This window comes from Echeneis naucrates, chromosome 6 (genome assembly GCF_900963305.1).
Source record: "Echeneis naucrates chromosome 6, fEcheNa1.1, whole genome shotgun sequence".
Taxonomy (NCBI): Eukaryota; Metazoa; Chordata; class Actinopteri; order Carangiformes; family Echeneidae; genus Echeneis; species Echeneis naucrates.
Window position 1 is genome coordinate 16841140 of NC_042516.1, and position 13803 is coordinate 16854942.

Sequence of the window (13803 nt, forward strand, 5' to 3'; positions counted from 1 at the left end):
AAGCCACAGGGGAGTTGGGTGTCTGTCAGCCATCCAGCCAGCAAGTTATTCAGTCACTTAATAGTGGTAGCAAGGCAGTATAGAAGTGGCAGTTTGTTTGTTTGGTTTAGGGCAGACGTGTCCTCCTTGTCTACAGTAAACTGCCCGTTACAAGCAAGACTTTACTGACACAAAATGGTCCAGTGCCAGATTAAAACATGCAGTACCATAAAACCAAGCTCCTGCCTGATGGCCTTGGTCATTTTCCTTCTCTGTTTTATGCGTTATACACTTCTACTTTGACCACTTGCGGTATTTCATTTTGTCCAAAAGTCATTCTTTATTGCTCTTTCCTTTTCGACCATTTCACGTCTTCCCTCATTCGCTCTCTTTCCTCCCCCTCTCCTGGGTCAGGTGTAGTGTGGATGTTGGTGTCTATCAATAATGAAGAGATGAGAGGAGGAGGAGGAGGAGGAGAAGGAGGAGAGCATACTGCTTTCGTTCTTACCAGGGGATGAATTATTTACCCAGTAGAGAGGAATGCCTCTTCACCCAGTGTGTGCTTGATACTGTGTGCATCTGTGACTGCCTGTCTAAATGTGGTTATGCTTTACTTAGCGGTTGTAACGTGTAGAAATATGTTTTGTCTCACCGCAACCCCACACACAGATACTCACATACACCATTTTGACGACTGAAAGTTATTTTTATCTCCTATGCATGGTATTTTCTGAGCTTTGCAAATGCCCAATGATAACGTGAGCTGTGTATGCTGCTTGGTTGTTAGGTTCATCATGCTGTGAGGTGTAATACGCCGAATGAAACAAAAGATATCACAATGTGTGTCTGGATCACTACCATATTTCCAATTCCATTCACGCAAACATGAAGAATACATTTATTCCCCACCAACTTGACTGGCAGAGCTTTGTGAGGCCTGAAATCTTCGGTTTGTGGAAGGTACATAACTGAGAATGCCAGATAGAGGATGAGAAAGCGAAAGAGGGTCCACAGAGAGCTATGTGCATATCTATTGTCTGTGTAATTTCATGTCAGCGCTCCTTCAGTTAAATGGTTTGGAGAGCCCATTGTGAATATTTCTTTGCCGGTTTCTCACTCTTAAACTCATACATAGTGAGTATACATAGCCTGATGACATAGCTAAGGCCAGGCCCAGGTTTGCATGCAGGAGTTTGTAGTATTTCAAGATGAGAAGTGTCCACATATTAAACATTGGGATTTTTTAAAATTAAAATGTATTTATTTATTTTTTTTAATACATCCCTGCTGGGTCTCTTTGCATTAAGATGATACACTTAATTGAATTGGCAAATGCTTATTTTTGCAAATGATATTCGCTGGAGTCCTACGGCATGTTTGCACTAAACTGGCAACTACCAAAGAAGAATATGCATCAGTATACAGATGCATGTGCACACACATTCACGAAGCACACGGCTCGCTGTGCAAATTTCTCCTCCAGCTGTTCATTTCTCCTTGCCACTTTGAAGCCTGTTCTTGTCTTGGTGCGTCCCTCCCTCCAAACTGCCTTTTTTTTTTCCCCCTCCTCCACTCCCCTTCTGCTACATTTCATGCATATCTGCCTTCCTCTTTTATTTTTGCCTGTGTCTGATTCCCCTTTTTCTTTCCACACTGTGTTCAGTCAGTTATCATGTATTTCATCATGTCACTGTGAACAAAGTGAAATATAGCACTCCCTTCCACTCACACCTTTTTTTTCCTTTGCTACTCTTGCATCACAGAGTTGGTTTTTACCTCCTGTCTCCTGCATGCAACATTGCTGTAACATTAACTTGTTCTGTTGCACCTATTTGAACATCTGTAGTTATATATTAATTTCTTTGAGAAGTGATCACTGGTTATAGCCTTTATGCTCTTTGAGTTGTGCTTTTTTTTACCAAATCTAGGTGCTCTTGACTAAATTGCTAGTAAAATTTAGAATATGAATGGATTACAATGTGATAACATTGGAGAACTTTGTAATGCACAACAGCTATGTGTAAATGTAGCTTTCTCATGCTGTATCGATTGGCCCCTCATTGAGAGCCCAGTGGAAAGGTCAAGAGAAGATGAGACGCATCTCAAGTCTTCATTTCCTGGTTTTACTCTTGGCTTGTCAAACTGCTTTCCCTGTCAAAGCTAAGCTGCGTTCCCACTCCGCTCCCTGCATACCAAAGTATCCACAGCTTTGCGTGCGTGAGTGCGTGCGTGTGTGTGTCAACATGCACATTCAGCGAAGGAGTGTGCTGCTGTATGAGCTAGTGTGTGCGTAATGCATGTGTGTATCTGCATGAATGAAGGTCAGAGTAACTAGCACTGCAACAGTGTCGGGTAGCAGCAGAGGCAGACAGCAGGTTGAGGTTGGTGCTGTTCCAGACTCCAGCTGATAACGGCTATTTGTATGAACCAGCAGCAGTTTGGGCATGACACACAGCCACAGAAGTGTCACTGGTTTGGTTCAGATGTAATAATGGAAACATCACACTGAAGTCACACTTATAAGGGCAGCTGCACAGGCAGGTCATTTTGAGTAGAATGTCAGATGGCACATGTCAGCTCGAATACACATTTGACCATCACTGTGTGTGAGTTTTCAGAGCTGCACAAAAAAGCTAACAGAGGACCAAAGAAAAATGAGCAGTCGGTGCCTAAATTACAACTACGCTGGGCACAAATGCTGCAATATAATGTAATATAATGGTATTTACAATGATGAAGAGAAAAGTATTGAAGATAGCGAGAAAGAACAAGCTGTTGCTCAGCAGCTCAGGGATAAAGAAGTAAACATGAAAGATTTTGCAATTAATATTATCTCTTTTTGACTATAATGGGGAAGATGGGGGAGCTTTCCATATCAGCTAAACAATACAGGAATTACAACTCTGTCATTGTCTGAGAATTGGAGTCCCATACCTGAAGTCAACATTTTAGATATAAACGGCCTTAAATACTATAAACCTGAGGGTCATCACTTTAACCTCTGGTTATTGATTCATTTCAGCTCATTTCAGTGAGTACAGAGCAGCAATAATACAAGACACATCATTGCACAAATACTTAGAAGCTGCATTGTACAAAACAACAACTCCTGTAATAATTGTGAAATTGAATTGTTGCCTCTGTGTGAATGTCTCAAAAACACAAAATTATACACTGGGTGCCTCACAAAGCTGTCATATGTGCTTTTGTGTAAAAACCATTTGTATCCAAGACCAGTGCACAAACATGCAGACTTTGTTGTACTGCCAATGATAAAAACTGAGCCCATTGAACATTGAAAAATAAACATGACCTGATCGGCCAGCCATTTTCATCTTTTTCGAGACTTAAATTACTGTCAACTTAAAGAGGGTTTGAGCTCTTTGCCTTGGTAGACGTGTTTTGCTGGTAGATGCCGTACTTTGCATTATTATCACCTTCTGTAAGCAATCTTTGTTCCCGCATTTTTACCTCTTTGTATTGTGAGATCTGACCAAGATTTACCTTTCAGTGTAATGAACTCACAGGTGCTACTCTTGGGTCCAAAACCCAGCATATCAAATCATCAAGTTTGGATGGTGGGCAGGGAATCATTCTAATTCACTCTGCAAGAAAATGCCGCACAAATGGAGCTGGCACAAATGGATTCCATCTGACTGAACCATGATGCTCTGTCATGCACTTCATACTGCTTGTATCAAAGCTATTATTCATCAGCAGTGGAGAGGGTGGGCACAACAATAACAACAACCACCACCAGACAATAATGGGAATCGAGAAATTCACACAGACCTGGAAGAATAATGAAGGCGTTTATTGAGACAGCAGTGTGCTAGAAAGGCCAAAGGAAAACACTCCCACATATTTTCTCTATTTCACCCATTCAGAGAGACACACATACACAATAATGGGCTGCAAGGAAGCAATCTTAAAGAACGTGGGGAATGGTGAAGCTTCATTCTAGTCCACCTGACAGTACCTAGCCTCTAGCTTGATGAAATGGCAGAGTCAGTGAGCTCTGAAGGCCATTAGGTATTTTAGGTGATGGCCTGCACTCCCTGTCCCCCTGACGTTGTGCTTTTGTTCCCTATAGTCGGGGATCAGGCAGAGGACACGAATACCATTAGGTGTTGGAGCCAGCCAGCATGGTAGTGAGGCAGACGGACACAGGCTGATAAGCATGTGCCTGTTTTATAAGCTGTGGCTGGTTCAAATGGGCTTGCAGAGAAAATTAGGATTTTGAATATATTTTTTTTATTATTATTTTTATTCCTCTCCTGCCTCCTCTGGCTCATTCACACTTCCACTGTGTGTCCCCCCCCCCCCCCATCTCTATTCACAGCCAGTGTTTCTCACAAGGTCAGGTGTGGAGTCTACCCTGCCTCCCTCTGCTCTCCCTCTCCACACCTCCCGCTCTTCTCATCTGCTTCTCGCTCTGTTTCTCTCTACCTCTACCCTCCCTTCACACTTCTCCAATTTTAGTTTCTCTCATTGGGTTGCACTCACCCCTTTTTTTTCCACCTACTTCTCTCTTGCTCTTATTTTCCTCTTCCAAATGTCTCCTGCTTTTGTCCCTCAGCTGTCTTCTATTAACCTTGTTTATAGCTCACACTGTCTCCCCTTCGAGAGCCTCCTTCTCCTCCTCTTCTCTCATGACTTCCTCCGTTTCATTTCCGCTTTCATTCTCTATTCCTGGCACCGTGCTCTCTTCACACCCTTTCATCCCCACTTTCCTAACATGTCACCTTCCTCCACACTCATCCTCCATCACTTTGGCATTCCCAGGCTGTCTCTCGTGTCCTTTCATCCTTCCATCCTCATAGTACACTTCCTCTCCTCCTTTCCTGATTAATTTTCCCCCCTTCACAGACAAATGGTGGGAAATATGGAAATGTCAGCATGACCAGGCAGGGTATCAGAGAGGACTGTTAATATGACGAGGTGTGTGTGTGCGCGTGTGCGGCGTGCACGCACATCATGTGTTTTTAAAAGACATAATGACTTGTGACAGTGAAATGGTGGCATCTATCTATTGAAGGATGTTAAAGAGGGAACTTTGTGTGAGCACGCATTTGTTGTTTCACGTGTGTTTGTCTCGGTGGGTGTTTCTTGTATGTCACCTGCAGGCAGCAGAACTACTGTAAACTAGAACAGTGGTGACACAAGGCTTCTGCTCTCAATCTCCTTCCCTCCAACCCTCTCCTCTTCCTCTGTTGTTCCTCCTTTCTTTTCACTCTCACCCTTGAACTGACTCTACCTTTAATTCTCTTTAGTCTCTGTCTCACTTCACCTCCCATCTTATTCTCTTTTTAATGTGAACAATGCTGTCTAAATATATTTACTGACAATTACCATTTCAAATGCCAACTTCCCTCAGCCTTTCCAGAAGTCTGTGTCCTTGTATGTGTACACTCATACAAAGCCAGTGCTTTATTTATTTTTTTCCCCTCTGTCTGCCATTTCACTGACATTAACACTGAATCTACAGCGATGGGACTGTCATGGTGAATGATGGCATACAGGTCTTTGTATGTCTTATGTATAACATTCATTTTCTTGGGGTTTCATAGAGTCTCATAAGGGTAGCCTGTCTCTCATCTGAGCTCTGGCAGGAGTTGACCTGTGTGGGTTCTTCTTATTTCTTCAAAATGGCAGACAAGAGGCCTGGCTTGGGTTTCCCCCCCATGTGTGTGAATACATGCGTGGAAGTGCTGTGAGTTCCTCTTCCAAAAGGATCAGCAAAATCAAAATAACAGAAGTTTAAAGTCGGCTGATACTTTTATTATAGAGATTGAAAACTACAAGCAATAGTAGACAAATGCACTGTCACCTGACTTTACAGTGTTGTAAATTAGTGCATCCGTCAATTGGCATTAGCCCAGACAATGGCCACCAGTCCATGTAATGCCAGCCTTTACTGTTGCTAATATGAAGGCTATTTTCCCCTGCTCAAGGTCAGGGACAAAAATACACTGGCTCTATTTGTAGTCTGTCTTCAAACAAATTATAAAGCAGCCGAGTACCAGCACCACTCACCAAGGAGCCACTCATCTGTACAGCCAACGTTTGGCTGACAGGCTGTGTCAAAAGGACTATTTAAACACGTTAATGGTGTTGTTCAGCTACTTTTATCACCTAATGATAATGGGCAAAATAACAATACAAAGTTAAGGTTCAGGTTAACAGAACTGTATGTGTAATGAAGCAGACACAAAAAAAAACTCTTCCGTAGTAACAATTACTGTTTTTATTAGGACATCTAATAAAGACTGTAGATTAAATCGCTCACTATAAAAAAGTGACCATTAACTGTATCCAGTTCCTAATTTTACACCAAAGCAAACTTGTCACCTCTGAATTTCAAGGTGTCCATATGCCACAATCCCAATAACTAATCAATGGGATTAGTAGCCTTTTTATTTTTTACATTTTTTTCCTCTGCCCTTCCAGTCCAGCTCCCCTTCCCAAAGCTAATTTGTAGTCCGTGCGACCAGTTCAGATAGTTAGACATAGCGATGTTGATCTTCACTAAGTATCTTGCTGAAAGATATATATTTGAAGAATAATAAGCCAGGAGCTTGCCCATAAAACTGTCATTAAATACATGTGTCTCAGTGTGCGAGAGCTGCTTGTGTGTGTCCAGGAAAGAGGGAAAAGAGTGCTGCTCTTTGCTACAGCCCTGTAAGGCTCTCTGCTGCTCCCACGGGCCGTTTAGTGGTTGTCCGGAGATTCCTCTGTGGCTACAAGGGGGTTGTTTTGTGGTTGTAAATTGGGCTGGTCCTGGGAGAACTGGTGTTATTCTAGGAAAGCCTTGTTTTCCTCTACTTTCCCATTCAGTCTTTCGCTCATTCCTCCCTCTTGTCTCTCTATTTCTACCTTGGCTCTCCCCAGAGAAGACACGGTGTAGTGTTATTGCTCGTCAAAAGAGAAAGACAGAGCTGGCCTTTCGTTTTATCTTTCAGCCTTTGGGTTTCATGTGGGTGGGTGGGCGTGTGTGTGTGTGTGTGCGTTCCATCGGCCCTCCAGATCATATTGGTTTCAACGCAACTGCCTTGGCTCAGCACAAACTGGTGGAACTAGTTCCGCAAGTAATTGTTTGTCTTTAGGGGAAATAGTTTTTTGTCTGTACTGTTCTGTGTGTGCATGTGTAGCCTGCTGGTTAAAAACATTGTGAGCACGTACACATTTGCCCATGTAGCCCTGGCTGCAGACATCTGAAGTTATGTATCCACAGGTAATCCGTTCATACTTAAAACAGCTACCATCTTGCTGACACACACTAATGCGCGCTTACTCATACAAGTAATTACATTTTCACAGTTATCTGGATTACACATACACACACACACACAAACAAACATGGATAGATTGTGATTCTAAAGCTCCCCCTCCGTTTCTTGCACACCCACTGACAACACACCAAGAAAAGCATATTTATTTTGACTCCTAGCTGTTGCAGAGGAATGTATCGGCACAGCAAATGACAGGCTATAGAAAAGCATAAACCATCCTGACGATTTATGACCTAAGTGCACAAGAGAACTGATTTTTTTTTTTCCCCTTTTATTTCCCTTCACAACATCCCTTTCTTTATTTTCAGCTGCTTCATGCACACAGAGTCATGGAGCGATAACAGACTCTTGGCCTGCTTGCCTAGGTTCACTAATGTTGTCCTCTCTTGCACCAGACACCTACGCACTGTCCTCATTTATCATCAGGCTTTGTAACAATACTATTTCCCTTCTTCAATTCTTTGTCTCCTTTCCAAGTTTGGAAATAAAAGACCTTAAAGTTTCTCTTTTACTTTCTTTGTTTTTTTTTCTAGGTGTGGCAGGTCAACGAGTGAAGGTGGAACCAGAGGTGTTGTCGTATCCTGGCCAGACAGTCAACCTACGCTGTGCCTTCACTGATTCTACTGGGATTCAGCTCACAATGGTCAGATGTTGGAGAAACAGATGATAGTTTTTCTGTTTTGTTAGATTTTTTTTTTTTTTTTTTGTGTGTGTTTTGGTTGATGATTGATTTCTTTACTGCACCACCACACTCAAACCTTGTGATAAGAAATGTTACATCCTGCAAATGCAGCTCCTTATGCTGACTTAACACAATACTAATTGTGGAGATTGCTTGTGTTTGCAGTTTGCTTCTAAACTAAATTCAATAGCCATTGGCCAATAAATGACGATGCAATGTTTAAATAAACAAATGGGCATTTTCCCACTGATTGTAAATTATACATCAACCTGACTGTGGGTGTGCAAAACCTGTGAAATATGTGGATAGGAATAATTCATTGCAATCAAAATAAATATGACACCATTGTACAGGGCCATTTGGCTTGTTTATTTGGCACATGAAACTTAAATGAAACAAATCATAACCCACAGAAATAATCCTGTGGCTAGTAATAGTTTAATTTTTTTTTTTTTTTTATCACAATAAGTCCTATTGTTTTATTAGTTCAAACAGACAATACTAAGCTTCATTTGGCTTCTGGGGATTGGATATGGTAATGGGTACACTTCTTAGTCTCATTTCACTGAAGTAGGAAGTCTACAATTCTGCTTGGTTTGATGAGGAGGAGCTAAGAGAGAGAGCACTGCTCCTGACAAAATCGCATACATATTCATACCCGCTCCTCTTATTTCATTATAATGCTGTGTACGCTGCTCTGCAGAGTTTTCAGCAAAATGTGGATGACAGAAAAAAGTGTAGCCTATGAATGACAAGCTAAATATGGCCTGTATTCATTTTATTGGTCCTAGTCACTCCTGACCATGTACTTTCTCCACCACAGGTCACATGGCTCTACGAGCCAAAGGAAGGGGAAAGGATCAACATTGCTGTGCTTCACCCCAAGTTTGAACCCAACTACCCTGAGTCTCCTGTGAAGGGCAGAGTCAGCTTCTCATCCAGTCCCCCCGACATGACCAGCCCTTCCATCCAGATCAGCAATGTTAGAATGACTGATGAGGGGAAATACATCTGTGAATATGCTACCTATCCAATTGGCAACGAACAGGGTGTCACCTATCTAGTGATGCTGGGTATGTCACTTACATGATATATGTACTCATATTTACCTTGTTGCTACAAATGTATGTATGAATGACTATACATAGTGCTATGCTTTGCTATCCCCTGCTGTCCCTTTAACTCTTTCCCTCCCCCAAAGGTAGGATGTGGGTTAAAAGCTTGTCCAGTTAGGTTTAATTGCTGTTTTAAGTGGTATTGTCAGATCAATTGTGTTCTTGTTAATGCAATGAAACCATTGGACTAACCTTGGCTGAGCACCCCTGGCTCTTCGGTATGCTCTTCTCTCTCTAACACATCATGCCACTTCCCTGCCTCCCCCCAGGACTCTATATTGATCAGGCTAGTTGTCGTGCCTGCTCTCCTCTGGTCCCATACTAGCATCAAAGAGAACAGTGGAGGAGCTATGAGGAGTGAGATACAGCAGAGGGGGTCGACAGTGACTGAGATCGTGTGGAGATTCATAATTTGTTAAAAACACTGGAGTCAGGGAAATAGGTTATCAATAGGCTGGTGATAGGGATAGCAGCTGAGTAGATTCAACAAAATGGAAGTGAAGAGTGAAAGAAGAAATAGTTTGGATGTGGATTTTGCGCTGCTGCTCATAATTGTTTATCATGTAGACTGTGGAGAGACAATAGAGTGTGTGAGTGTGTGTGTGTGTGTGTGTGTCGGTGGGTGGGTGTTTGGGGGTGTGTGGGTGGGGGGGGGGTACACAGAATGTGTGGAGATTGAGGTTTTGGATTTGCCCTTGCCAGACTAGCGAATCAAACTGTTTATCAATAATGGTACACATTATCTTTTCTCCCAGCTGTGTGTCCATTTTATCTATTTCTATATCCTTTAATCTTCTCTCTTCCACTTCATGTCCCTTCCTCTCTCCATCCACCATCCATCCTTGTATCAATCTGTTCCTCCATCCATCAGCTAAGCCCCAGAACTCGGCCTCCATTGTAACAGTGCAGGCAGGCACTAAGCCAGTTGTCGTGGCACGCTGTGAGTCTGTAGATGGCCGTCCCGCTGCCGAGATCTCCTGGGTGACAGCGGCCAGCGGCAATGGAACGATGGTGCGGAAGGTGGGTGCCGACAACACAGTGACAGTGACCAGCGAATACCGCATGGTTCCCACAGCAGCAGACAACGGAAAAGACATCAGCTGTGTGGTGGCACACAGGACTCAGAGCAAACCAGAAAGCTTCCCAATGAAGTTAGCAGTTGAATGTAAGACATAAAACACATGCACACAACTCTGTGTTCATTAATTTCTTTGCTGTAATGATCTTTACTATAACCTAACATGATTGTAAACCTTGGAGTAACTAATCATTTTCACTGCTCCTGCCTTCCACCATTCATCTGTTCTTTCCTCAGACGCCCCTCAGGTGACAATTGTAGGTTATGACAATAACTGGTATGTGGGTCGTACAAATGTGATGCTCACCTGCCAAGCTACTGGAAACCCTGTCCCGCTGACTGCCCACTGGAAGAGGTGAGAATCAGCTGTTTGAGGAATCTCTGTTGTCTTGTCTTCTCTTGTTTGGCCTATCTTTCGGATGGCCTCCTGTTTTCACTTTAATCTGTGTATTCAATTGCCACTTTAGCTCCGTGCTCAGATTATGGAAATAGTCAAATAATTTCTCATTATGGCTTATATGATTGGTGATTTTAAACTTCACATTATGAGATATGGCAGCCCAGCGGCATGGTGGTTAGCGCTGTGGCCCCACACTAAGAAGGTCGCGGGCCCGGTTCCTGGGCCTAGGCCCTTTCTGCGCTGAGTTTTCATGTTCTCCATATGTGGGTTAGCACCCTCCACGATCCGGAAACGGATAAGCAGTAGAAGATGAATAATGAGATATGAGTACCTACTTCTCTTTTTCCTGTACTATCCAACTATCAACCTAACTGTGGCAAAACTTACGAAATAAAAGTCTCAAACTTATAACTATAGGACAGACAAGATTTCGGGCTTAGATCCAGCAGTGTTGATTTTTCTCCTATCTCTGCTGTATTCTCCTTCACTGCGTGATAATGGATTGCCTTTTTGAGGAAGCAAGAAACTGATGGGTTTTGTGTTGCTGATCAACAATAAGGGAATAAGATGACTTTACACAATGTAGCACATTTCTGTGCATGTACATCGGTTCAAATGCTTTCAGGAAAACCACAGTCCCATTTTCACTTTATTCTCTTCTTTGTTTTCTATTCTGCCCCCTCATGACAAATATTCTCATGTTCCTGCAGTATGTCAGGAGAGATGCCAGAGACAGTGCAGATCAGAGACAATGAGCTGAAAGTGCTGAAGGTGGACGATGCTGTCAACACCACTTTTGTGTGTGAAGTCAAGAATCGTATTGGGACCAGCAGAGATCAGGTCACAGTCTTTGTCAGAGGTGAGTGGAGGGGCAAAAAAAAAAGTATACATCACATGCACTCAAAAGGGTATGTAAACAAATGGTCCTCAAACTTAAAACAAACCAAAAAAACCCCAAACAATTAGCAAAATGTTTTTTTGCACTTCTCTAATATGACGTGTCAGCAGCTTTCAAATTATTGCTGCCATAACAAAACCAACCAAGATTAGTCTACATAAATTGCAAATAAATCGTAGACAGTCGATGTGTCACTAAAGCACTGTGAAATAAAAAACACACTTGGGGCCCAGCTGGGTCTCGTTCACCTGCTTTGTATGTTTAAAAAAAAAAAAAAAAAAAAATCTTGCTGTGCTTTGCTCTTATGTCCATCTCAAGGGATGCACCTGGTGCTACCACACACACACACACACACACACACACACACACACACACACACACTCTTTCTCTGTGCTGAGGATTGGCTTGGGACTTTTGTGTAGTGTAGAGTTAAAGGGTTCAGCTGCTCTGTCCGCGATGTGCGTTTGTGTGCGCGTTTGGTTCTCCCCTTCAACTTTTCATCTGGTACTCCCTGTCCTGCTAAGAATGTATGCCTCTTTTTCTGTGTGACTTTGCATGCACTCAATAACACTGTACTATTGCAGTTTTTCAACTTTCGGCAGCAGCCAAGGTCCGTCTGTCCCCTTCTGAACATCAGAAGGCATTTACAGAAAAGAGGTTTTCAGTAGTAGTTCGCACTGAGCGTGTTACTTGTAGATTTGGATGGCACTTCTTATTCAAATTCCTGCTTTTCTTTTAAATGAGAGCAGTTCACCCCTCAGTCATGATCGCAAAAGCAACTACCTTCTCAACAGTACCCTCGGCCATCAGTAATGACAGACAAGGCTAAAGCAAAGTAAATGAGCAGTTTTCATTAGTTACTATTTTGGAAGTCTGCAATCAGAGATAAACAAGTTGACAGAAATCCAATTTATTTCAAAGTCAACAGTGCCATTGTGAGAGAATTTTTTTACAAAGACACTATCAATTTGTGTGTGCATTTTCAGGATGGTATTTGATGTGAATGTATTTAGTCAGGTGTGTACCTGTCTGTATCTGTCTCTGTGCTGCTAAACCTTTCACTTCATGTCTTGGGAGGAAACTGTTTCGAGTCAAGTCAGTTGGAGTTGGTGGGGAAAAGTTTGCTATCACCCCCCCCTGCCCCCCCCCCCCCAAAAAAAAGGGGGGTTCTCTCCTGCATTTCACCTCATACAAAATACATCCCTCTCCACTATTCTGATGCATACTTGCACTTAACCAGAAGTTATTTTCTGCTGACATACGAACAAACTATGCACTCTGTGTGGGGAGGCGGGTTCTCTGGTGGCTACGTTTTAAGGGCCACCCAGCTCTTTCTTGACCTCATTTTCTCTCCTTCTTGCTCAGTCTCTACTTATTGCACTACTTCCTTCCAACCCCCCACCACCATCCTTGCTCAGGTCCCTAGTGGTGGCACAGCAATGTTCACCAATCCTGTGGGGCCACTCCTTGCTGCTGCCTAGTAGTGTCACTGGCTTCTGTTGCACAAAGGATGGTACCATCTCCTGCTGTGTGTTACAAGTAACAACCAGGCAGATCCAGGCAGCGGAGGGGGGAAGTTATACTAAAAAGCAAGAGAACATGCACTGGGATAAATGTGTGCCAGCACATAGTCCTCTGTCTCAGAGATCAAATGTATGAGGGTTGGAGGGAGACAGTGGATGCTGACAGCATTTAAACTCCCTTGGGAATCTTGTGCCACTGCATCGTATCTCAACTGCTACTGGCCTCCAATATCTCTCCATATAGCATGTGTGTCTGTCTGTCTCCAAGCCTCTCAGAGCGGATCAGTCACCCTTTGCTGCTTCAGCTCCTGGCTGCTTTGCCTCTCACTCCCCCATCCGTTCTTTTCTCCTCTTTTTTTTTTTTTTTTTTTTTTTTTTAATCCTACTATTTCCACTCTCCCTTTCTTCACCCAACTTTCATCTTCTTTTTTGCTTCTTTTGTTTTCTTTTTGGTTTCTGGTCTCTTCCCATGTTGAACATTCCACAGTTTCCTTGTTCTGTCATTTCCCTCCTACATCTGGTCTTGTCCACCTCCTCCCTCCATCCCACTCTCTTACTCACTGGCTGAGGAGGAGGATAACGTGAGCAAAATTTGCTGGCAGTTAATCGGTGACTGAGGCAACCAGGAGGAGTCAGTGAAGGTTTGAAGAAAGCAGAGAGATGTGTTTACAAAGAAAGATGGGAGTGAGTATTGTTTAAGTGGAATGAAAGAGTCCATCACTGTCCACATTCCAGATGGAGGCTAATGTGAATGCATGTAGACAAACAGGACTAAGAGGGGCCGACAGGCGTGAAATGGCCAGCACCTGCTAGATAGCAGGTCCCCCTCTCCCTTA

At 43.0% G+C, this 13803-nt stretch overlaps 1 protein-coding gene across 3 annotated transcripts in view; it reads left to right on the forward strand.

Annotated features, from left to right (window-relative positions):
* Positions 1–13803, forward strand: part of LOC115044779 (nectin-2) — a 69561-nt gene that overhangs the window by 20050 nt on the left and 35708 nt on the right. For all 3 annotated transcript variants that reach the window (XM_029504025.1, XM_029504026.1, XM_029504027.1), the window contains exons 2-6: positions 7805–7914; positions 8777–9026; positions 9940–10233; positions 10384–10501; positions 11257–11405. In XM_029504025.1, coding sequence (XP_029359885.1) covers positions 7805–7914; positions 8777–9026; positions 9940–10233; positions 10384–10501; positions 11257–11405 — 921 coding nt within the window. The remainder of the gene's footprint in view (positions 1–7804; positions 7915–8776; positions 9027–9939; positions 10234–10383; positions 10502–11256; positions 11406–13803) is intronic.